We start from the raw sequence: 26,524 nt of genomic DNA, 5'->3' as shown, positions 1-26,524 counted from the left end.
ATGCAGCAGCATCCACAGCCACAACCCGCAGTGGATGCAGGGCCAGCTGCAGCAGCAGAGGGAAGGACTGAGGAGTCGGCAGTCGTCGAGCAGCATGGGGAGGAGGAGGAGGAGGAGGAGGAGGAAGAGGAAGAGGAGAGAGTGAGGGTGCAGCCACGGCGCCAGAGGCGACGACCAAAGCCGAGGGTGTACCGTGTCCGGGTCTCTTTCCTAACAATGACGGACATCACCTGCAGGAGGAGACTCCGGCTGAGTAGGCAGACGGTGATACATATCTGCCAACTCCTGTCGCACCTCGCCCCACGTGGAACGGGGGGAGGACACGCGATCCCGGTTGCCATCAAGGTGACGGTCGCTCTTAACTTCTATGCGACCGGCTCCATACAGTCTCCGAGCGGGGACGTCTCCGGGATCTCCCAGTCATCGGTCCACAGGTGCATCCGGGATGTGACCAATGCCCTCTATGCCATCGCGGACAGCTACATCACCTTTCCCGAGGACCGAGCAAGTCAAGATTCACGAGCTCATGGATTTGCCAACGTGGCCGGGATACCGAGGGTGCAGGGGGCAATCGATTGTGTTCACGTCCCCATGCGCCCGCCTGCAGGGGACAGGGAGGTGTTCACAAACAGGAGGGGGACATACTCCATGAATATCCAGGTGGTATGCGACCCCCACATGAGGATCATGAACGTCTCTGCAAGGCTCCCAGGGAGTGTGCATGACTCCTACATACTGGCGCAGTCGTTCATCCCTGCAATGTTTGAGGGACGTCCCCCCCGGCTGAGGGGCTGGTTGCTAGGCGACAGGGGTTATCCGCTGAGGTCTTGGCTGATGACGCCTATACGGAGGCCTCAGACCAATGCGGAAACATGATACAACGAGGCCCATGCAGCAACCAGGGGTGTGGTGGAGCGCTGCCTTGGACTCCTGAAGATGAGATTCAGGTGCCTGGCCCGCTCCGGAGGGGCCCTGCAGTACCAGGCCGAAAGGGTTGCTCGCATTGTAGTGGTCTGCTGTGCGCTGCACAACATCGCGATGCAGAGGGGAGATGACCTGCTGCAGGAGGCGGAGGGAGAAGCTAGTGGCAGTGGTGCCAGCACAGAGGAGGAGGAGGAGGAGGAGGAGGAGGGGGAGGAGGAGGAGGAGGCTGGCAGAGTGGCGGGCGCAGCACGCAGACATGACCCAGGTGCTGGTGATGTCCAGGAGGCGGCACGACAGACCCGGCGAGGACAGCGGGCACGCGACGCCCTGGTGGCAGCACGGTTCACGCATCGCATGTGACGTCCCCGCTGAACACCAAACCACCACCTGCATCGATCGTCGTGCAGAGGGTCAACACACAACTGCCACCACCACAACCCCCCCCCCCCCCTCCCCCCCTCAGTGTACACTGCTCCACTTCGACATCACCCTTATCACTGGGTCCAGACGGTATGGCACAACATTGATGGCTGTGTCAGTGGGTGTGATCAGTGCCATGTGGAATGATGACAGCCCGCTCTGCGATGAGCTGTGAGCTCAGAATCGTTAGAGAGAGTCTGACCTATGGCAATAGCTGAACCATCCACCTTGATGGCCGCTGAGATCGTCACGGACACTCCATCACGTGCCCGCGTGGGCTAGCTGTGGGAGGGGGTAGGGGCAGGGACTGCACACCCGGCACCGAGGTTTCACCACTCGTCAACCCCAGCGACACTCGGTCACCATCACGATTCCTGTGGCTGTGGAACAATCACACGGTATTACAAGTAAGGTGGAACAGTGCGTTTAATGTTAACAATTATTTACAGGTGCCCTAGTCCCTACAACTAAACTGTGCCCTTCACCCGTGCCAACTTACTCAGTGTCTATCTTACTTGCCTTACGGGCCCTACCACTACGTCTAAGTGACTCCCCAGATGATACAGCAGGAGTGGAGGAGGATTGCTGCGAATCGCCCCCCTCGACTCGTTTCTCCTTGGCTAAGCGTTTCCTGGGGCGACCCGGCTTTGATGGGCCAGGCTGCTCTGCGGGCGTCTCAGGCGACATTGTGCCACCCTGCTCTGCCTGCTGCCCACCCGATGCACCAGGGATGGGACGGGGGGAGGCTGAGAATTCCGGGACGTCCCGTGATGGCCTTAATGGGATGGACCCCGAAACCTCCTTCTCCCTCGGGGAGCCCGGTGGCCCCCGGGCCTCACTTTGGGACAGAGGTGCGAGCGGGGAGGTGCCCCGTCGCACCACCGACACCTGGCGCTGCCAGTCCTGGAGGCTTGCAACGGTATCCACCAGGATCCGAAGGTTTGCAGAGACGGAGTCCAGGGAGTTAGACATTCCCGCCAGGGACTGTGCGATCTCAACCTGTGTGTGCACGACGCCATCCAGCACATGTGTCAGGCGGTTGATGCTCTCGGCGACTGACTGCTGCGACTGGCCAATGACCTGCTGAGACTCGGCCAAGGCCCGCAGGGCGCCGGCAATGTCGTTTTGGCTCTGGCACATTGCTGCCTGTGAGAGGGCAACCCTGTCCAGGGCCGAGGATGACGCGTGCATATTAACCCCAATGCCTTGCATAACCTGACCCATTGCCTCCACCGCGGATGCCACCCGTGCGGTGTCGGACTGGGTCTCTGCCATGAGCGGCACCACTCCCTGCTCTTGGACGCGGTTCGACTCCTCTAACAGCGTCTGCAGAGCCAGGAAGGCAGCCCTCTTCCCGTCATTGTTTCCCTGGGTTTCTTGAGGCATCGGCTGTGCGGGTGGGTTGAGAAACTCCAGGAACTCAGAAAACGTCTGGGAGCCAGCTGCATCCTGGGCCTGGTCTGGCCTCCGCGAGTCCAGGCCCTCGGTTGCTCCGACCTCCACCTGCTGTACCTGCTCAGCTGTGATGTGCCAACCAGGCTGTGACCCAGGAGACTCATCACTAAATAGGCCCGCCGGGGTGTGTGTCTCTGGGATGATGGATGTTGTGGGAGATAGCAGTGCCGCAAGCCCGAGGTTTTCAGTGTTTAGGCCCTCCTCCAGGGTGTGGGGCTGCTCAGCGTCCGGAGGGTTGTCCCTGGCCATTTCTGGTGGTTGTGGTCTCGCAACCCTCTGGGCGTCCTGGTCCGCAGATTGGGTTGGGGAGGATGGGGCTGCCCGCTGATCGGGCACCCTCTGTTGTGCAGCCCCGGGTGAGGTGGCGGCAGATTCCTGTCTCCGTCTGGAGCCAGACGGCCCTGGTCGTTCGGTATCACGTCCTAGGGAAGAGAATGAGACGGGTTATTTAGATTTGCTCGGCAGGCCGCTGGACGGTCCCAGTGGGCAGGGTGTGAAGGGACAGAGGATGGGGGAGGTGTCCCAGTGGGCAGGGTGTGTGAAGGGACAGAGGATGGGGGAGGTGTCCCAGTGGGCAGGGTGTGTGAAGGGACAGAGGATGGGGGAGGTGTCCCAGTGGGCAGGGTGTGTGAAGGGACAGAGGATGGGGGAGGTGTCCCAGTGGGCAGGGTGTGTGAAGGGACAGAGGATGGGGGAGGTATCCCAGTGGGCAGGGTGTGTGAAGGGACAGAGGATGGGGGAGGGGTGAGTGTTTGTCAGGGAGGGTTGTCTCACTTGCTGCAGATCCGCCAACCTCGCATAGCTCGACATCCCGGGTAGCAGACCCCCCAATCCAGGGCCCTCTGCTCAAAGGTGGTGAGGGGGTGCAGGTTGGGCGAACCCCCTCCAGTCTTGTGCCGCTCACGGTGGTTGTGAGCGGACTTGGCCTGTTGGGGGAGGGAACATAGGTAGATCATTACAAAACGGCAGGTATCAGCAGGCCGTTCAGATACTGGCACAGTTTGGGGGGTCAAGTTGTCATAAGACGATTGCATCTCTCCTCGGGGCCAGAGCGCTGGGTCTGTGACAACTTTGTAAACCATCCTCAAATAACTCTGCCCCAATCCCCCTCCACCCCCCCGTGCCGGGGGGGGGGGGGGGGGGTGATTAAGTTAAGGGGGATGGATGGTTGTGACCAGGGGGCACCTTCTTGGCACTTACCCTGGCAGCCCTGGTGAGGTCGTGTAGCTTCTTCCGGCACTGCTCAGCTGAGCGAGGGGCCTGCCCCACAGCACTAACTGCAGCACCCATCTCACACCAGGCCTGGAGTACCGCGCTGGCAGGTTGGCGATGCCCTCTCCGCGGGCGGATGATGCCCCTCCTCTGCTCAACGGCATCGAGCAGCGCCTCTACGTCAGCCTCCACAAACCGAGGAGCAGCTCTCCTCGCCTCCGACATCCTGACCGACAGATTCTGTGGTCGCCCGCGCCTTTTTACGGCGTCACGTGGGCGTGATCGTGTCGTCGCCGCGTTCCGTCGTCATCACGCACGTGATTGACGCGGCCGCGTTACTAGCCCATTTCCCGGAACTGAATACGTCGGGAAATGGAGCCTTCGCGACCGTCGTAAAACGCGCCCGATTTTTACGACGGTTTTACGATTTTCCGCGGGTGCGGAGAATCTCGCCCAATGTGTTCCATTCACACAGTGTGCCGTTAATACAGTGTACCATAAATACAGTGTTCCATTCACACAGTGTGCCGTTAATTCAATGTGTTAATACAATGTGTCGCTAATGCAGTGTTCCGTTAATGCAGTGTTCCGTTAATAGTATTCCGTTAATACAGTATTCCATTAATACAGTGTGCCATTCACAATGTGTGCCATTAATACTGTGAGCTGCTAATAGTCTAAGCTAATAGTCTAAGCTGTTAATACTGTTGATGCTGCGCCCCTTTTCTTGCTGTGAACATGACTGTGGACCTTGCAAATAAATTTCAAGGAATTTCCAGACTGCAGACAGGATGCAGTTTCCAGCCCATCTATCTGAGCTGCATTTCAACTTAGTTCCTAGCATAGAAAGGACAGTGTTCCTTGGACAACTGTGACTCTCTGTGCCCCCCCCCCCCCCCCCCCCCCCCCTCACCACCACCATCCCAGCTCAGTTTCACCTTTATGCCACCCTCTCTCTCTTCAGGTCTCTTTCAACCCGATTTGGGATCAGGACATGAAAAATGCTGGAGTTAGGCTTTCAGATTCTTAAACTCTTCCAGTTTGCTGAAACAAACCAGCTTCAGTGATGATCAAGCTTGAGCCATCTTCAACAGTAGACAATATGTCCAATACAGGGACACCTCAGGGCAGTGTGTACCTGCTGACACTCTCCCAGCTGCATACTTTCCAGAGTGCAGCGACTGTTTTATTAGCTGGAAGACCACAGTAACACAGTACAAGGTACCCTCTATGTTACACACTCATCCAGCCAAGTATGGGTTGATTTAGCTAACTTGGCTAGACAGCTGATGCAGAACAAGGTCAGTAGCGCGGGTTCAAGTCCTGTACCGGCTGAGGTTATTCATGACCAACCTTTCTCCTCGCCCGAGGTGTGGTGATCCTCAGGTTAAATCACCGCCAGTCAAAGGGGAAAGCAGCCTATCCTCATCTGGGACTATGGTGACTTTACATTTACCTTTTATTCAATGACAATCCTGACTTGTCCTTTGTAGATGGGGAGTCAGGAGCTGAGTTATTTGTTGCAGGATTCCTAGACTCTGACCTGCTCTTGGTGTGAGAGCATTTATATGGCTAGTCCAGTTAATTTTGGTGTAAATGGTAACCCCTAGGATATTGATCGTGGGGAATTCAATGATGGTAATGTCATTGAATGCCAAGGGCTAATGGTTTGATTCTCTCTTACTGGAGATGGTCATTGCCTGGCACTTGTGTGGCGCAAATGTTACTTGTCACTTGTCAGCCCAACCTTATGATGGAAGGCAGGTCATAAATGAGGCAGTTTAAGGTGGTTGGGCCGAGGACATTACCCTGAGGAACCCCAGCAGTGATGTCCCAGGACTGAGATGAATCACTTCAAATAACCACAATCATCTTCCTTTGAGGCAGGTATGATTCCAACCAGTGGAAACTTTCCCCCTGATTCCCATTGACTCCAGTTTAGCTAGCCTCCTTGATGCCATACACAATCAAATGCTACCTTGATGTCAAGGGCAGTCACTCTCACCTCGCCTCTGAAGTTCAGCTTTTCTGTCCATATTTGAACCAAGGCTGCAATGAGGCCAGGAGCTGAGTGATCCTGGCGGAACCCAAACTGAGCGGCAGTGAGCGGGTTATTGCCGAGTAAGTGCCGCTTGATAGCACTGTTGGTGACTCCTTCCATCACTTTACTGATGATCGAGAGTAGACTGATAGGGTGGTAATTGGCTGGGTTGGATTTATCCTGCTTCCTATGTACAGGATAAACCTGGGCAATTTTCCACATTGCTGGGTCGATGCCAGTATTGTAGCTGTACTGGAACAGCTTGGCTAGGGGTGCAGCAAGTCCTGGAGCATAATAATGTTGAGTAATGTTGCTGGAATATTGTCAGGGCCCATTGCGTTTGCAGTATCCAGTGTCCTCAGCCATTTCTTGATATCACGTGGAGTGAATCAAATTGGCTAAAGACTGCCATTTGCAATGCTGGGACCTTTGGGGGAGACCGAGATGGATCATCCACTCAACACGTCTGGCTGAAGGTTGTTGTGAATGCCTCAGCCTTATCTTTTGCACAGATGCGCTGGGCTCCTCCATCATTGAGGATGGGATATTTGTGGAACCTCCTCCTCCAGTGAGTGTCTAATTGTCCACCACAATTCATAACTGGATGTGACAGGACTGCAGAGACTAGATCTGATCCATTGGTTGTGGGATTGCTTAGCTCTGTCTGTCACTTGCTGCTGCTTATGTTGTTTGTCATATAAGTTGTCCTGATGTTGCAGCTTCACCAGGTTGGCACCTCTTCTTTGGTATTCCTGGTGCTTGGACTAGTAATCCAGAGACCCGGACTCATGCTCTGGGGACCCAGGTTCAAATCCCGCCATGGCAGATGCTGCAATTTAAATTCAATTCTGGAATTAAAAGTCTAATGATGACCATGAAACCATTGTCAATTGTTGTAAAAACCCATGTAGGGCGGAATTCTCCCAGCCCTGGCCCGGTCGGAGAATCCCCGCGAATGGGCCACGCCACCCTGACGCCGGCACGTGATTCTCCGCAGAGCCGGCGTGGTTGGCGCGGCGCCGGTCGCGGGCCGCTCTACGCGGCCGGCCCACCGATTCTCCGGCACTGATGGGCCGAGCGGCCGTCAGAAAAGAGCCGAGTCCCCCCGGCGCCGTCCACACCTGCTCTGGGCCGGCGGGACCTTGGCGTGTAAGGGTCGGGTGGCGGCCTTGGTGGGGGGGGGGGGAGGTCCGACCCCGAGGGGCCTCCGATGTGGCCTGACGCACGATTGGGGCCCACTGATCGGCTGGCCGGCCTCTGTGGCTGGGGGCCTCCTTTCCTACGTGCCGGCACCTGTCGTCCTGTGCCATATTGCGTCGGAGCCAGTGCGTTGAAGTTGGTCTGGCCTACATGTGTCTCCAGATCCACAGCAATGTGGTTAACTCTTAAATTCCCTCAGGGATGGGCAATAAATGCTGGCACAGTGATGCTCACATGCCATGAATGTGGGCAGCACGGTAACACAGTGGTTAGCACAGTTGCTTCAGAGCTCCAGGGTCCCAGGTTCAATTCCCAGCTTGGGTCACTGTCTGTGCCGAGTCTGCACATTCTCCCCGTGTTTGCGGTGGGTTTCCTGCGGGTGCTCCGGTTTCCTCCCATAGTCTGAAGATATGCAGGTTAGGTGGATTGGCCATGATCAATTACCCTTAGTGTCCAAAAAAGGTTAGGCAGGGTTATGGGAATAGGGTGGAGATGTGGGGATAGGGTGGATGTGTGGCCTGAGGTAGGGTGCTCTTTACAAGGGCTGGTGCAGACTCGATGGGCCGAATTGCTTCCTTCTGCACTGTAAAATGCTCTCCTGCATGCTTCATTGAACCAGGGTTGATCGCCTGGCTTGGTGGTTATGGTAGAATGGGGGATATGCCGGGCCATGAGGTTACCGATTGCGGTTGAATACAATTCTGCTGATGCTGATGGCCCACAGAAACCTCATGGATGCCCAGTCCTGAGTTGCTAGACATGTTCGAAGTCTATCCCATTTAGCACGGTGGTAGCGCCGCACAACTTGATTGACAGTATCCTCCATTTGAAGACGGGACTTTGTCTCCACAAAGACTGTGCGATGGTCACTTCTACCAATACTATCATGGACAGATGCATCTTCAGCAGGCCGATTGGTGAGGATGTTTTTCCCTCTTATTATCCAGATCTAACAGACGTAGTCTAGCAGCTATGTCTTTTAGGACCCGGGCAGCTCGGTTAGTACTGGCTACCGAGGCACACGTGGTGATGGACATTGATGTACCCCAGCCAGACATTCTGCACACATGAGTACAGCCTCAACCGGGACCTTGGATTCATGAAGCATTACATTCACCCCCCACCAACTGGCCTGGGCTTCTGAAATCCTACCAATGTGGGCAGCACGGTAGCCCACCTGGCTAGCACTGTGGCTTCACAGCGCCAGGGTCCCAGGTTCAATTCCCCCCTGGGTCTGCGTGGGTTTCCTCCGGGTGCTCCGGTTTTCTCCCACAATCCAAAGATGCGCAGGTTAGGTGGATTGGCCATGCTAAATTGCCCTTGGTGTCCAAATAGGTTAGGAGGAATTATTGGGTTATGGGGACAGGGTGGAAGTGAGGGCTTAAGTGGGTTGGTGCAGACTTGATGGGCTGAATGGCCTCCTTCTGCACTGTATGTTCTATATTAACTGGCCAATATTTTTGGTGACTGTATCAAATAGTGATTGATATTCAACATGTGAAGTGCCTTTTGGATGTTTTACTATGAGTACAGGACGGTGGCACAGTGGTTAGCCCTACTGCCTCACAGCTCCAGGGTCCCGGGTTCGATTCCGGCCTTGGGTGACTGTGTGGAGTTTGCACATTCTCCCCGTGTCTGCGTGGGTTTCCTCCGGGTGCTGCAGTTTCCTCCCACAGTCCAAAGATGTGCAGGTTAGGTGGATTGACCATGATCCATTGTACCTAAGTTAGATCAGTTTACGTGGATAGGGTGGGGGAGTGGGCGCTGGTGGGGTGCTCTTTCAGAGGGTCGGTGCAGACACGATAGGCCAAATGCCCTCCTTCTACACTGTATGGATTTTATGAGTGCTGTATAGATGCAACTTGTTATTTATAGTCAGGCTGCTGGGATACAACATGGAATAGAACAAGTTAATCTGCAGCAATATATCAAATAAAACCACAACTGCCTGTTCAGGCACAAACTGATAATGGGAAGCTTCAGAACCGAAGTCAGGCAATTAGAAGCTCTCGGGCGATTGCAGTTTTTGATGAAATAGTCACCAATATCGATCTTTGCAATTTACACTTTGTTAAAAACTGATCTTTGTATTACCTACTCCTTGCAGTCTGCCCCAGTCTTCTCAACCCTGTGAAGTGCTGTCAGACTCAACGTAATGGAGAGCTGCACTTTCACCTGCTCCCTTATTAAAGATCATTGTCAGAACAAATCACACTGCGAATGGACACAATTCACACTTCAACAACTAAAACAATGGAGATTCTTTTTCAAATTCTGGCTGAACTTTGGACAGAAGCAGTCAGGAAGCAACAGACAGAGAGGCATCGATTCCTGTCTGTCTCAGAAAATTGATATTTTTTAATCACTAACATTGATGGGAAGAGGAAGAAGTCTTACAACACCAGGTTAAAGTGGGCAGCACGGTAGCACAGTTACTTCACAGCTCCAGGGTCCCAGGTTCGATTCTGGCTTGGGTCACTGTCAGTGTGGAGTCTGCACATCCTCCCCGTGTGTGCGTGGGTTTCCTCCGGGTGCTCCGGTTTCCTCCCACAGTCCAAAGATGTGTAGGTTAGGTAGATTGGCCATACTAAATTTCCCTCGGTGTCCAAAAATGTTGGGTGGGGTTGCGGGGATAGGGTGGATATATGGACTTGGGTAGGGTGCTCTTTCCAACGGCCAGTGCAGACTCGATGGGCCGAATGGGCTCCTCTGCACTGTACATTCTGTGATTCCAACAGATTTGTTTCGAATCACTAGCTTTCGGAGTGCAGCGCCTTCCTCAGGTGAATGAAGAGGTGGGTTCCAGAAATACATATACAAACAAAGTCAATGTTGCAAGACATTGAATGCGAGTCTTTGCAGGTAATTAAGTCTTTACAGGTCCAGACAGAGAAACTGGAGAGATGGGTAATCACAGGTTAAAGAGGTGTGTATTGCCTCAAGACAGGATAATTGGTAGGATTTCGCAAGCCCAGGCCAAATGGTGGTGGGGGGGGGGGGGGGGGGGGGGGTGAATGTAATGCAATATGAATCCAAGGTCCCGGTTGAGGCCGTACTCATGTGTGCTGAACTTAGCTATCAGTTTCTGCTTGGCGATTCTGTGTTGTCGCGGGTCCTGAAGGCCGCCTTGGAGAACGCTCACCAGAAGATCAGAGGCTGAATGCCCCTGACCGCTGAAGTGTTCCCCGACTGGAAGGGAACATTCCTTCCTGGCAATTGTCGCGCGATGTCCGTTCATCCGTTGCTCCACGTCTGCATGGTCTCGCCAATGGACCACGCCTCGGGACATCCTTCCCTACAGGAAATGTAATGTCATCACCATTTCCTCTATTCTGGGTACTAATAGCGGGGTGTCCGGTATTGGCAGCCTGCTTAGTGCATCGGCGTTTGCCACCCGGATTCCCGGACGATGGTCCAATTGATACTGAAAATGAAATGAAAATCACTTATTGTCATGAGTAGGCTTCAATGAAGTTACTGTGAAAAGCCCCTAGTCACCACATTCCGGCGCCTGTCCAGGGAGGCTGATACGGGAATTGAACCGTGCTGCTGGCCTACTGGTACGCCGCCAGGAGTAGGGCCCAGCGTTGGATCCGGGCTGAAGCTATTGGTGGCACTGCTTTGTCTTCTTTCGGCAAGCCCAACAATGGCTTGTGGTCTGTGAGTATCGTGAATTTCCACCCGTACAAGTACTGGTGAAATTTCTTCACCACGAAGATCACAGCCAGTCCTTCCTTTTCAATTTGGGCGGGATTGGGCTGCTGCTATTGTCCTGGAAGCAAACGCCATAGGCCCTTCCTGTCCGTTTTGCCCTCTGTGCCAGAACTGCACCAATGTCGTATGGAGACGCGTCGCAAGTGAGCACCAACTGTTTCCTGGGGTCATAGTGGGCCAAGACGTTTTGTGAGGAGAGCTGGTCTTTGATCTTCTTGAAAGCCCTGTCTTGGCGGGCGGACCACTCCCAGGCTTGCCCCTTTTTTAGTAATTGGTGTAGGGGGAAATCCTGTTCTGTATGAACTTTCCATAGCATGTCACCAGTCCTAAAAAAGATCTTGGGCGGGATTGTGCCGTAATCGGCGGGGCGGGCAACTCCGGCGGGACGGTGTGGCGTGAACCACTCCGGCGTCGGGCCGCCACAAAGGTGCAGAATCCTCCACACCTTCAGGGGCTAGGCCCGCCCTGGAGTGGTTTGCACCCCGCTGGCCGGCAGGAAAGGGGCTTGGCGCCACGCCAACCGGCGGCGAAGGGCTTCCGCCAGCCAGCGTGAGTTGGCGCATGCACGGGAGCACCAGCGTGTGCTGGCATCATCTCCGCGCATGCGCAGAGGGCTTCATTTCTGCACCGGCAATGGCGGACCGCTACAGCCGCTGGTGCGGAAGAATGGAGTGCCCCCACAGGTCCCCCGATCGTGGGCCAGGCCACCGTGGAGGTACCTCCTGGGGCCAGATTCCCCCACGCCCCCCAAAGAACCCCAGAGGCCGCTAGCGCCACCAGGCCCCGCCGGTAAGGACCTACTCCAATTTACGCCGGCGGGACTGGCAACAAACGGGCCGGACTTCAGCCCATCGCGGGCCGGAGAATTCGGGCAGCCCCGGGGCCCATTGAGTCGCGCCGGTGCATGATATTCTCCGAGGCGTGCGGCGCGATTCACGCTGGGCCAGTTTTTGGGGGGCCGGAGAATTCTGAGGAGGGCGGGGGCAGGACATCCGGCGATTCTCCGCCCCAGCGGGGGGGGTCGGAGAATCTCGCCCCTTATCTCCTGGATTGTGGTGGGGGCCAGGGCATCTTTAATCTCCCTCACCCGATCCTCCAAATGGTGAAGCCCTGACTTGTCAACCTTGTACCCCAGATAAATTACTTGAGGTGCTAGAAAAACACCTTTCTCCCTCTTTAGGCACACGCCTGCTGCTGAAAACCTCCTCAGGACTTCCTCCAGATTTTACAGTGGTCTGCCTTTGTTTTCCACATAATGAGGATGCTGTCCAGGTAAATGGAGACCTGTGGTTGCCCTTGTAATATATTCTCCATTGTCCTCTGGAATATCGCACAGGCTGACGATACCCCGAAGGGTAATACTGAAAAAGGCCCTTCGGGGTGTTTATCGTTGAGAAGTTTTGTGACTCTTCGTCTAGCTTCAGCTGTAGATATGTCTGGCTCATATCCAGCTTTGAGAATAAGAGTCCTCCAGCCAGCTTTGCATACAAATCCTCAATTCTGGGAATTAGGTATTTATCCAGTTGTGAGGAACGATTAATCGTTTGTTTGAAATCTCCACAAAGGCGGACCGAGCCGTCCGGCTTAAGGAGAGGCATCACAGGTGCTGCCCACTCTACAAACTGAACCGGTTTTATTGTTCCCTCACGTTCCAAATGTTTTATTTCCATATCGACTTTCTGCCTTAACACAAAGGGTACTGGTCGGGCTTTGTAGAATTTTGGGACTGCCTCTGGATCTACGTGTAAAGTTGCCTTTGCTCCCTTTATTGTTCCGAGCCCTTATTGGAAAACCTCTGGGTATTTGCACAGGAGTTCGCTCAGGCAACCATTTTCCAGCTGGAAAATGTTTACCCAAACCAGCTGGATCTCTTTTAGCCAGTTTCATCCCAATAAGCTTGGCCCCACACCTTTCACTACCATGACAGGCAGCCTAACCAGTTGCTCTCCATAAGCCACAGGTATATGTGTTGTGCCCAACACTCTCAGTGGTCCCCCTGTGTATGTCCTCAGTTTTGCAGAAGTCCTGGTTAAGGATAAGGGTTAGAGTCCAGCGCGAATTTTATTGAATGGCGCGATTCTCCGCCCCCCACGACGGGTCGGAGAATAGCGGAGGGCCTTCCCGACATTTTTCCCGACCTCCCGCTATTCTCCCCCCCCCCCCCCCCCCCCCCCACACGACACGAATCGCTGCTCGCCGTTTTTTTACGGCGAACAGCAATTCTCCCCTGTCCGATGGGCCAAGTTCCCAGGCCTTTACGGCTGTTTTCACGAACGCAAACACACCTGCTCTCACCGTTCGTGAAAACGGCCGCAAAGTGCCGTTCTGGAGAACCCTGGCAAGGGTGGCATGGGCCCGCGATCGGTGGGCACCGATCGCGGGCAGCGGGTCCGAACCCCGCGCACTCTTTGTTCCTCCGCCGCCCCGCTGGATCAGTCCGCGGGGCGGCTGAGGGGCATGACGGCCCGCGCATGCGCGGGTTTCACGCATATGCGTGATGACGTCATCCGCGCATGCGCAGGTTGGAGCCATCCAATCCGCACATGCGCGGCTGACGTCATCGTGCGCATCAGCCGCCGTTACCCTTGGCGCACGGGCTTAGCGAAGTTCGCTAAGCCTGCGATGCCGTGGTTCACGGGGCCCCGCTGCTAGCCCCGACCGGGGAGCAGAACCGGGTCCCGGGAGGGGGCGCGGAGGCTGCCATGAAACACGGCCAGTTTCACGGCAGCCTTCACGACTCTCCGCATTTGCGGAGGATCGCGCCCAGTTTCTCCTGTGTTGACTTTGATTAATGTGGGACGTCCATTCAACCTTATAGATAATTTAATGGGTTTTGATTTAACTATCACTACACAATTTAATTGTTCCTCGTTAGAGGTAGGTGGGGCTTCTAGGATATGCATTCTCTTGTACCCCGCCTATGTGTCCTTCTCCAAGATGATGGTTTTGGGCTTCTATTTCTCCTGTATGGCTCCAATCTCGGACAACAACTACAATATTTTCCGGGCGAAAGGCTGCAGGGGCTGGCGTCTGTCTGGACCTCATTTTCCCTTGCTTGGGAACAGTTCTGTGAGTGGACCTGGGTAACCTAGTATCCGAGTCGTTCCTCAGGGTGGCTGTGCAGTTGCCTATCCCCCAGTGGTTGTCCCTTAACTCAGTGTCACTGGTGTGGGTGTGCCATCGGAGTACCCTGTAACTCATGTGCTCCGCTTGCCGCTTTTTCTAAGGACAAAGCCAGCTGCAATGCTTGTTTGCAATCCAGCTCAGCCTCTGCTAACAGACGTTTCTGTATTGCTAAATTATGTATTCAGCAAACCAACCGGTCTCGGAGCATCTCATTTAGCGTCAGGCCAAATTTGCAAGATTCTGCTAATCGCCTGAATATTGTTAAAAAGTTTGTAACTGACTCCCCAGTGTCTCGGAATGCTGAGTAAAACCGGTACCTTCGCAGGATCAGAGCTGGCTTAGGTCATACTAAGTCCGTCAATTCCTGGAAAGTTTTCGTATCCGGTGCCCCAGGAAAAGTGAGACTGCGCATAATGGCAAAACCTGCTGGCCCACACGCCGTCAGCAAAATGTCCCGTTTTTCATCCGGAATTATATTGTTTTCTCTAAAGAAGTATTTCATCCACTCGACATATTGGGCCCAGTCTTCCATTGTAGGGTCAAAAGAGTCCAACTTCCCGAATAAAGGCATTTTGCCTGTCAGTGGCTTACCCTTAATATGTGGCGGCTGCTAATGAGCAGGTTTCTTCGGGTCATTCCGTTTTCCTCGTTGCCGCTGTAATAAGTCCACGGAGGCAGAAATCCAGTCACCAGAATTCCTTTTCTTTACGAAACCAGCAGCTGACCAACCAGGTGCATTCAGCTTGCTGTCTACACTGGGACTGCAGAGGATCTGACACTCCCTCTTATATACACAGAAAGGGGTTCCCTGATTGGGCAACTAATCATGGAACTCGTATTCTAATTGGCCAATCTCAAAGGCCTGGCCTAAGTCATTACAGGCGCGCAGTTAGATAGAGAGTAAAGCTCCCCGTACACTGTCCCCATCAAACACTCCCAGGACAGGTACAGTACGGGGTTAGATACGGACTAAAAATCCCTCTACACTGTCCCCATCAAAAACTCCCACGACAGGTACAGCATGGGGTTAGATAGAGAGTAAAGCTCCCTCTACACTGTCCCCATGAACACTCCAATGACAGGTACAGCATGGGGTTAGATACAATGTAAAGCTCCCTCTACACTGTCCCCATGAACACTCCAATGACAGGTACAGCATGGGGTTAGATACAGTGTAAAGCTCCCTCTACACTGTCCCCATAAACACTCCCAGGACAGGTACAGCATGGGGTTAGATACAGAGTAAAGCTCCCTCTACACTGTCCCCCATCAAACACTCACAGGACAGGTACAGCATGGGGTTAGATACAGAGTAAAGCTGCCTCTACACTGTACCCATCAAACACTCCCAGGACAGGTACAGCACGGGGTTAGATACAGAGTAAAGCTCCCTCTACACTGTACCCATCAAACACTCCCAGGACAGGTACAGCACGGGGATAGATACAGAGTAAAGCTCCCTCTACACTGTCCCCCATCAAACACTCCCAGGACAGGTACAGCATGGGGTTAGATACAGAGTAAAGCTCCCTCTACACTGTCCCCATCAAACACTCCCAGGGCAGGTGCAGCATTGGGTTAGATACAGAGTAAAGCTCCCTCTACACTGTCCCCATCAAACACTCCCAGGACAGGTACAGCATGGGGTTAGATACAGAGTAAAGCTGCCTCTACACTGTCCCCATCAAACACTCCCAGGACAGATAAAGCACAGGGTTAGATACAGAGTAAAGCTCCTTCTGCACTGTCCCCATCAAACACTCCCGGGACAGGTACAGCATTGGGTTAGATACAGAGTAAAGCTCCCTCTACACTGTACCCATCAAACACTCCCAGGACAGGTACAGCACGGGGCTAGATACAGCGTAAAGCTCCCTCTGCACTGTCCCCATCAAACACTCCCAGGACAGGTACAGCACGGGGTTAGATACAGAGTAAAGCTCCCTCTACACTGTCCCCATCAAACACTCCCAGGACAGGTACAGCACGGGGCTAGATACAGAGTAAAGCTCCCTCTACACTGTCCCCATCAAACACTCCCAGGACAGGTACAGCACAGGGTTAGATACATAGTAAAGCTCCCTCTACACTGTCCCCATCAAACACTCCCAGGACAGGTACAGCATGGGGCTAGATACAGAGTAAAGCTCCCACTACACTGTCCCCATCAAACACTCCCAGGACAGGTACAGTACAGGGTTAGATACAGAGTAAAGCTCCCTCTCCACTGTCCCCATCAAACACTCTCAGGTCAGGTACAGTACAGGGTTAGATACAGAGTAAAGCTCCCTTTACACTGCCCCCATCAAACACTCCCAGGACAGGTACAGCACGGGGCTAGATACAGAGTAAAGCTCCCTCTACACTGTCCCCATCAAACACTCCCAGGACAGGTACAGCACGGGGCTAGATACAGAGTAAAGCTCCCTCTACACTGTCCCCATCAAACACTCCCAGGACAGGTACAGCACGGGGTTAGATACGGAGTAAAGCTCCCTCTACACTGTCCCCATCAAACACTCCCAGGACAGGTACAGCACGGGGCTAGATACAGAGTAAAGCTCCCTCTACACTGTCCCCATCAAACACTCCCAGGACAGGTACAGCACGGGGTTAGATACGGAGTAAAGCTCCCTCTACACTGTCCCCATCAAACACTCCCAGGACAGGTACAGCACGGGGCTAGATACAGAGTAAAGCTCCACAGACTCTCTGACTCAAACGCAACCATGCATTCTCACTGCACGGTTTGGCCATTTTGAGTGAGATGTTCTTTCCCTACAATACCAGCATTAATCTATTGATCTTTGCATGTGGGGGCGGCATGTGGCGCAATGGTTAGCACTGGGACTGCGGCGCTGAGGACCCGGGTTCGAATTCCGGCCCTGGGTCACTGTCCGTGTGGAGTTTGCACATTCTCCCCATGTCCTAAAGATGTGCAGGCTAGGTGGATTGCCCACGCTAAATTGCTCCTTAATTGGAAAAAAATAGAATAATTGGGTACGCTAAATTTATTTTATTTTTAATTAATCTTTGCATGTGGTTCCAGTAGGGTTTGGTATGAGTCTTCTCCCAGTTTAGTCTTTTTATGACCCTTGAAGCCACAACACATTCTGACACATTTCAGAGGTGAAAGGTCATTGTCTATTCCACTGTCGCAGCCAATCCCACAAAACACAACTTTCTGAGTTTTCAAGCCTTGGGGGTGCCTTCTCCAGTTCTCTGAAAGTGTTTTCTCCTTAGTCCCATTCCTCTGTCCTTCTCCAACTTCTCACACTCCAATAAAGGAAGCATAACTACCACACTTCCTGTGCATTTGGAAATTTTAGCATGTCCAAATTGTTTTGGACAGTGGCGGAGAGGCAACGTTAACTCCTTTATTTTTCTTGCTGTTTGTCCGTAAGCAGAAGGTTTTAAGTTTCGAACTAGACTGTGGGTTTCCCCAAATGCAGCTCGTGAAGTCAGTTTTAAAGTGACTCACATCAAACTCTGTTTAGGGTTAATGCAAAAGCATTATTTATTAATTCATTCAAAACCAGGGGATAGTCACTGCAACTATACACACGCATGCATGCAAGAAGGTAATAGGAATAAAAGGAGTTCTGCAACTAGGAATAACTTTTTAAAAATAACTAAAGGTATAGATATTAATTCACGTGAATGTCAGAGTCCAGTGAAAGGTCCTTCACCTAAGAGTCAAAAAATCTGGCTGGTTCAGATAGCTGAAAGCAGGAGTTGCCAAATTTCTTCAAAGTTGGTGATGACAAGGCAATATGAGGTTGGGAAAAAGGCTTGGTCAGCTCAACAGGCGATGGGAGGAATCTTACAGAGAACCGGGCTTTGAGGAGGTTTACACTTGAAGCAGGTTTTGCTGTCAGCAGAGAGTCCTGCTTTGCTGTTTACAGGCTGGATGTTAACAACAGCCGGCCCTGGGTGTGCACAAATGTAACATTAAAACTTCTCAAGCGCTCAAGGAGTTCAGATCATGGGGTGCTATCCATTGATGAGTCAGTTTTGGGTTAACAATCAGTTTTGATGTCTCTGGTCAAAATCCATTGTTCAGCTGAGGAGACAGGTGGTTGCTATTAGTACCTCTGCGGGTATAATGAGTTTTGCTGTCTCTCTCTTTGTTATAAGGCCATGGGGAGACAGATGATCTACTGCTTCCTTGGTTTGTTAACTGTAATGAGTCCATACATTGATAGGTGCCAGATTCCACATGGATGAGCTTTGTGCTGTAATTACTGCTGGAAGTTTCCAGAACTGTAACCAACTTGCAAATCATGTGACCTGTAGCAGCCATTTTTCATTGGTCCAGTAAAGTCCATTTTTAAATAAGCACAAATTAACGGGTTAGATTTAAACAGTTTGTAATCTATTTTACATCTATCTCACTGAGTGCTGAATTTGGGTGCATTTGAGTGCTATAGTGAGAGTTTGGTGACTGAGGGAGTTTGGTGAGGAGTGAGCAAGGTCCTCCTTTCATTTAATTTCCTCAAAGAGTGAGAAGGGAGCCGGGAGTTTACAGAGAGTGCAGCTGACTGGGAGCTGAGTCGGAGGGCGGAGTTCCAGTTGGTCCACCAGTGCAGCTACATTCTGTAGATCAGAGGGGATGGAGGTGAGGGCAGTTGCATGCTCGTCCTGTAGGATGTGGGTGGTGAGGGCTACCACCGGTGTCCCTGCTGATTACATCTGCGGGAAGTGCACCCAACTTCAGCTCCTCAGGGACCGCGTCAGGGAACTGGAGCTGGAGCTGGATGAACTTCGGATCATCTGGGAGGCAGAGGGGGTGATGGAGAAGAGTTACAGGGTGGGAGCCACACCCAAGTTACAGGACCAGAGTAGCTGGGTTACAGTCAGGGGAAGGAAAACAAAGGGGCAGGCAGTGCAGGGATCGCTCGTGGCCGTTCCCCTTCAAAACAAGTAAACCATTTTGGATGCTGTTGGGGGGATGACCTACCGGGGGAAGGCCCTAGCGGCCAGGTCTCTGGCACTGAGTCTGGCTCTGGGGCTCAGAAGGGAAAGGGGGAGAATAGAAAAGCAATAGTGATAGGAGACTCACCGGTTAGGGGAATGGATAGGAGATTCTGTGGTCGCGAACGAGACCCCCGGAGGTATGTTGCCTCCCGGGTGCCAGGGCCAGGGATGTCTCGGATCGAGTCTACAGGATTCTTAAGGGGGAGGGGAGCAACCAGAAGTCGTGGTGCACATAGGCACCAACAACATAGCTAAGAAAAGGGAAGAGGATCTAAAAAGTGATTTTAAGGAGTTAGGTTGGAAGCTAAAGAGCAGGACAAGCAGAGTAGTGATCTCAGGATTGCTACCGGTGCCACGTGCAAGTGAGGCAAGGAACAGAGAGCGAGTGCCGGTGAACACATGGCTACAGGGCTGGAGCAGGAGGGAAGGCTTCAGATATGTGGATCATTGGGATATGTTCTGGGGAAGGTGGGACCTGTACATGAAGGACGGATTGCACCTTAATTGGAGGGGCACCGATATCCTGGGTGGGAGGTTTGCTAGAGCTTTTTGGGAGGGTTTAAACTAGTTTGGCAGGGGGGGTGGGAACCAGAGCTATGGATCAGAGGATAAGGTAGCAGTTGAGCAGGCAGAAATAGTATGCAGCAAGTCTGTGAGGAAGGATAGACAGTTGGTAGGGCAAAGTTGCACTCAGTGGAATGGGTTAAAGTGTGTCTGTTTCAATGCAAGGAGTGACACTCATTGTGAATAAGGGAGATGAACTTAGAGCATGGATCAGTACTTCGAAATACGATGCTGTGACCGTTACGGAGACATGGATTTCACAGGGGCAGGAATGGTTGTTAGATGTTCCGGGGTTTAGATGTTTTCAGAAGAATAGGGAGGGAGGTAAAAGAGGAGGGGGCGTGGCACTGCTAATTAGGGAGTGCATCACAGCTGCAGAAAAGAAGGTAATCGAGGAGGGTTTGTCTACTGAGTCAGTATGGGTGGACGTTAGAAACAAGAAAGGAGCAGTCACTTTATTGGGAGTTTTCTATAGACCCTCCAGTAGCAGCAGAGAGATAGAGGAACAGATTGGACGGCAGATCTTGGAAAAGTGCAGAAGTAACAGAGTTGTTGTCATGGGTGACTTCAACTTCTCTAATATTGACTGGAACCTCCTTAGTGCCAATGGTTTGGATGGAGTATATTTTGTCAGGTGTGTACAGGAAGGATTCCTGACTCAGTATGTAGATAAGCCGACAAGGGGGGAGACCATATTGGAGTTGGTGCTCGGCAACGAACCAGGCCAGGTGTCAGATGTCTCGGTGGGAGAGCATTTCGGTGACAGTGACCACAAATCCTTGACCTTTACCATTGTCATGGAGAGGGATAGGAACAGTATGGGAATGATCATAGAATTTACAGTGCAGAAGGAGGCCACTCGGCCCATCGAGTCTGCACCAGCTCTTGGAAAGAGCACCCCACCCAAGCCCACACCTCTATCCTATCCCCATAACCAAGTAACCCCACCCAACACTAAAGGCAATTTTGGACACTAAGGGCAATTTAGCATGGCCAATCCACCTAACCTGCACGTCTTTGGACTGTGGGAGGAAACCGGAGCACCTGGAGGAAACCCACGCACACATTGGGAGAACGATCAGGGATAGTGGAGGGAACTTGTGCCTAGAGTCTAAGGAAGTAGGGGAGGCCCTAAATGAATATTTTGCTTCAGTATTCACCAGAGAGAGGGACCTTGTTGCTCATGACAACAGTGTGAACCAGGTTAATAGACTGGAACAGGTTGATATTAAGAAGGAGGATATGCTGGAAATTTTGAAAAGCATCAGGATAGATAAGTCCCCTGGGCCTGACGGGATATACCCAAGGTTACTGTGGGAAGCGAGGGAGGAGATTGCTGTGCCGTTGGCGATGATCTTTGCGTCCTCACTCTCCACTGGAGTAGTACCGGATGATTGGAGGGAGGTGAATGTTGTTCCCCTGTTCAAGAAAGGGAATAGGGAAATCCCTGGGAATTACAGACCCACCAGTCTTATGTCTGTGGTGAGCAACATATTGGAAAGGACTCTGAAAGATAGGATTTATGATTATTTAGAAAAACATAGTTTGATTAAAGATAGTCAGCATGGCTTTGTGAGGGGCAGGTCATGCCTCAGAAGCCTCATTGAATTCTTTGAGGACGTGATGAGATACATTGATGAAGGTCGGGCAGTGGATGTGGTGTATATGGATTTCAGTAAGGCATTTGATAAGGTTCCCCATGGTCGGCTCATTCAGAAAGTTAGGGGGCATGGGATACAGGGAAATATGGCTGTCTGGATACAGAATTGGCTGGCCGAAAGAAGACAACGAGTGGTAGTGGATAGAAAGTATTCCGCCTGGAGGTTGGTGACCAGTGGTGTCCCGCAGGGATCTGTTCTGGGACCTCTGCTCTTTGTGGTTTTTATAAATGACTTGGATGAGGAAGTGGAAGGATGGGTTAATAAGTTTGCCGATGACACAAAGGTTGGGGGAGTTGTAGATAGTGTTGAGGGTTGTTGTAGGTTACAACAGGACATTGACAGAATGCAGAGCTGGGCTGAGAAGTGGTAGATGGAGTCCAGCCTTGATAAATGTGAAGTGATTAATTTTGGAAGGTCGAATTTGAATGCTGAATACTGGGTTAAAGGCAGGATTCTTGGAAGTGTGGAGGAATAGAGGGATCTTGGGGTCCACGTACATAGATCCCTCACAGTTGCCACCCAGGTTGATGGGGTCATTAACAGAGGCATTCCGTTTAAGAGTCACGAGGTTTTGCTGCAGCTTTATAAAACCCTAGTTAGACCACACTTGGGATATTGTGTCCAGCTCTGGTTGCCTCATTATAGGCAGGATGTGGATGCTTTGGAGAGGGTACAGAGGAGACTTACCAGGATGCTGCCTGGACTGGGGGGCATGTCTTATGAAGAAAGGAATTATAGGAAGGATGTGGAAGCATTGGAAAGGGTACAGAGGAGATTTACAAGGATGTTGCCTGGTATGGAGGGAAGATTTTACGAGGAAAGGCTGAGGCTGTTTTCATTAGAGAGAAGAAGGTTAAGAGGTGACTTAATTGAGGCACACAAGGTGATCAGAGGATTAGATAGGGTGGACAGTGAGAGCCTTTTTCCTCGGATGGTGATGTCCAGCATGAGGGGACATAGCTTTAAATTGAGGGGAGATAGATATAGGACAGATGTCAGAGGTAGGTTCTTTACTCAGAGAGTAGTAAGGGCGTGGGATGCCCTACCTGCAACAGTAGTGGACTCGCCAACACTAAACGCATTCAAATGGTCATTGGATAGGCATATGGACGATAAGGGAATAGTGTAGATGGACTTTAGAGGGGTTTCACAGGTCGGCGCAACATCGTGGGATGAAGGGCCTGTACTGTGCTGTACTGTTCTATGTTCTATGTTTTATATGGATATGCCAATATGTTGTGGAAAAAACATGCATTGCGACAATCTGTTTTTCCTTATTTGAACAGCAGTCCTGAAAAGTTCCAGAGAGAAGTTGTACAGTGGAGAGACCAGCAACCTCAGAAATCAGCCAAAATGTACAACGGAGCCACGAGTAAGGCGGCAAGGAGTGTGTTACGGAGTTCAAGTATAAGTGGAGAGATGTACGACATGGAAAAGAGCAGTGGCAGCCAGCAAGAACCAGCGGCCGATAATGCCATTAAGAAGAGGCGCTCCAGTCTTGGTGCTAAAATGGTCGCAATCGTTGGACTGTCACAATGGAGCAAAAGCACAACTCAACTTAACCAGACCGGTAAGTTAAAGATTAAACTAGTTTGGTTTATGAATGTGGTTGGGAAAGGATATGCTGGCAAATTAAGAATTACGACACTCTGAAATACAGTAAGATCCATGTACATAGCGCACTAATATATGAAGCAGTTGTCCAGGTTAATGAGCTGGATGACACTAGAGTTCGTACAAGAAGTAGGCAAAATTATAGAGTATGCTGGCTCCTCTCCTTTTGCTGGTGTAGCCGAGGATAGGCCTGTGATGTGTTAGCTAATATCAGCTGGGATTTGGTGAGCCAATTGAATCCAACATCCCGAAGTGGAAAAGAGGAAATCATCCCCATTTCCTTCTCCAGGTGTGATGAATATAAGAAATTGGCATACTTTATAGTTTGTATTTTTGCAGTAATGTTGTTAAAATTAGGGTTAGAATGCATACAGACAGTATGTTTGCTAGAGCTGTGATTTAAAAGTGATGTTATCAATGATTTTTATAGGGCAAGTGGTTTGCTGATAGATACTAAAATCCATTTTACCTATTTGAAGATAGAGAACTAATGTAATGTTTCAATAGTTTGAGACTGTCTAAACAAATCAAGACAGATTTTGTAACAAGAGACAAAAGGATGCTGTGTGCTTTGAGTGCAGCTGGTGTAGATAATGGGAGGGGCCAGGGATGCCTGGAAGCGGTCCTTGCCCACATGACTTGAATGTGAGCAGAAGGTTTTCAGCTTGGTCCTAAAAAGGATTCTCTCTCCAACTGTCTCCAAGGACACTTCCTCCAGATAAGCAAGTAAAACCTGGTTGTTAGCTTGATATATATAAATGGTATTTGAAACATATGGGTTTGCTGAATTGGAATATAGAGGCAGGTTTCAAGAGCAGGTTAAGATGTTGTAACTGTTAACTATAAAGCAATTTATTTTTGCTAATGTGCTTAATTCTGAGTTCAAGTTAAAGTTTATTTTAAATATAAAAGCTGCTCTCTGGCCAGTGTTATCACTCCTGTGGCACAATAACATTACCAAATGCAAGTATTTGAAAAATGAAATGAAAATCGCTTATTGTCACGAGTAGGCTTCAAATGAAATTACTGTGAAAAGCCCCTAGTCGCCACATTCCAGTGCCTGTTCAGGGAGGCTGGTATGGGAATTGAACCGTGCTGCTGGCCTTCCTTGGTCTGCTTTAAAAGCCAGCGATTTAGCCCAGTGTGCTAAACCAGCCCCTAAAAGGACAATGTCAGGAGTGGGAGTATTGGATTCTAGTCCAGGATCTCAACCAAACTTAGGGTTCTAGTCTGGACCTATAGTCTGGATCATTATCCTTCTGACGTGCTCATGTGCAAGCTTCAGATGGGGCAACATCATATTCAGTTCTGATACTCTGCACAGTGAAATCGACTGCCACTGTCATTTTACAGATTAATATAAACATAAGAATGAGTGTTTGAGCATGAGGCCAATGGAGGAAAAGTACATCAGTGAGAAGGCCACTGAAGAGATAGGTTTTAACAATTGCTATCAACAAAGTTCTTCATACTTTGAAAGTATTTATGAGGCTTCAGAACTGCATTGAGAGCTGTTTGTGAATAGAATAAATTGGACATGGGCTTTTGAAAGAATTGTGCTGATTACATTTTTTGTGGTTCTATTCCACCCTTCATTCTATCTCCTGTTCTCTGTTAATGATATCAGCTGTGGCTCAATAAATGGACTGTGGTCTCTGACTCAGGAGGTTACAGGTTCAGCTCCTACCTCCAGGAAAATGAACTTATAATTTCCAGCTTTACGGGGGAGCGCTGCACTCTCAAAGATAGATAGAGCTATAGATGTTTACAGCATGGAAACAGGCCCTTCGGCCCAGCTGGTCCGTGCCGTCCAGTTTCTATCATTAAGCTAGAACCACTTGCCTGCATTTGGCCCATATCCCTCTATACCCACCCTGCCCATGTAACTGTCTAACTGCTTTTTAAAGGACAAATTTGTACCCGCTTCTACCACTGCCCTCTGGCAGCCCGTTCCAGATGCTCACAACGCTCTGTGTGAAGGAATTTTCCCTCTGGTCTCTTTTGTATCTCCCTCTTCTCACCTTAACCCATGCCCTCTAATTATAGACTCCTCTATCTTTGGGAAAAGATGTTGACTATCTACCTTATCGATGCCCCTCATTATTTTATAGACCTCTATAAGATCACCCCTAAGCCTCCTACGCTCCAGAGAAAAAAGTCCCAGCCTCTCCTTATAACTCAGACCATCAAGTCTTGGTAGCATCCTCGTAAATCTCTTCTGCACTCTTTCTAGTTTAACAATATCCTTCCTATAATAGGGTGGCTAGAACTGAACAGTATTTCATGTGTGGTCTTACCAAAGTCTCGTACAACTTCAAAAAGACGTCCCAACTCCTGTACTCAATATTCTGACCAATAAAACCGAGCATGCTGAATGCCTTCTTTACCACCTGCCCACCTGCAACACCACCTTCAAGGAGCTATGAACCTGTACCCCTAGATCTCTTTGTTCTGTAACTGTCCCCAACTCTCTCCCATTAACTGAATAGGTCCTGCCCTGATTTGATCGACCAAAATGCATTTATCTAAATTCAACTCCATCTGCCATGCTGTCTTATCAATGTGACATTAAACTTGGCCCATCTTTTCTGTAAAGTGAATGCAAAAGGCCTATGTGATATTATTTAAGGAAGTGCCGAAGACACTCCTTGGTGTCCTGTTTAATATTTTTTCCTTCAATCAAAATAATTGAAACAAATTCTGTTATCTGCTCATTGTCATGTTGCTGACTGTGGGAGCTTGCTATGCACATATTGGCTGCTGAATTTCCTACATTATAACAGTAAGAATGTTTCAAAGCTGGTCCTTTTTTCCCCCTTTTTTCAATAAGTTTAACGTACCAAATTATTTTTTTCCAATTAAGGGACAATTTAGCGTGGCCAATCCCCACAACCCTGCACATCTTTTTGGGTTGTGGGGATGAGTCACACGCAGGCATGGGGAGAATGTGCAAACTCCACATGGAGAGTGACCCAGGGGTGGGATTGAACCCGGATCCTCGGTGCTGTGATGCAGCAGTGCTAGCCACTGCGCTACTTTGCTGCCCCCTCAAAACTGGTTGAATAGCAATGAAGACTGTCAGAAGATGCAGCAGGATTCATCGATTGGAGACTTGGGCAGAGAGATGGCAGATGGAGTTTAACCCAGACAAATATGAGGTAATGCTGCCGCACAGTCTCCTCAATGGCTCCAGGTCAGGATAGCCTGGTGGACAAAATAGCCCTGAAAGGCAAGATCAGTGACATTTGCTAGGCTACCTGCTGGATGCTGTTGAGGCTGCTGGGATATCCTATGCCTCAGTGTGGCCATGAGAAGTCCACCACTGCCACCAATCCAGCCTGAGAGTCAGTGCTAATACGGTGCAGAAAAGGACTGCAATCTCATAAAGTTAAGCATCCGTCACTTTACCTCCTGAGGACGCTTCCAACCCGCAGCCACCTAGTTATGTGTTGGAGAGTGCCGCCTTCCATAACCTCTGCCCACTTTTACCCCATTCCCCATGGAGGCCTTGCCCTGCGGATTCTTCCACAGCACCACCCTCTTACCGCTGGTCTGTCAGGTACAGCCTTACCTGCGATAACCCCCCCCCCCCCCCCCCGCCCCCAGAGAGTTATGT

At 51.0% G+C, this 26,524-nt stretch overlaps 1 protein-coding gene across 5 annotated transcripts in view; it reads left to right on the top strand.

Moving 5' to 3' along the window:
* Positions 1-26,524, top strand: part of rims3 (regulating synaptic membrane exocytosis 3) — a 376,753-nt gene that overhangs the window by 187,615 nt on the left and 162,614 nt on the right. For 4 of the 5 annotated variants that reach the window (XM_038802068.1, XM_038802076.1, XM_038802039.1 and 1 more), the window contains exon 2: positions 22,581-22,864. In XM_038802068.1, the coding sequence (XP_038657996.1) occupies positions 22,648-22,864 (217 nt within the window). In that variant the 5' untranslated portion in view covers positions 22,581-22,647. The remainder of the gene's footprint in view (positions 1-22,580; positions 22,865-26,524) is intronic. The other variant, XM_038802059.1, reaches the window with a different exon arrangement.

Source organism: Scyliorhinus canicula, chromosome 1 (genome assembly GCF_902713615.1).
Source record: "Scyliorhinus canicula chromosome 1, sScyCan1.1, whole genome shotgun sequence".
NCBI lineage: Eukaryota > Metazoa > Chordata > Chondrichthyes > Carcharhiniformes > Scyliorhinidae > Scyliorhinus > Scyliorhinus canicula.
This window is presented reverse-complemented; position numbering and strand designations above follow the sequence as displayed.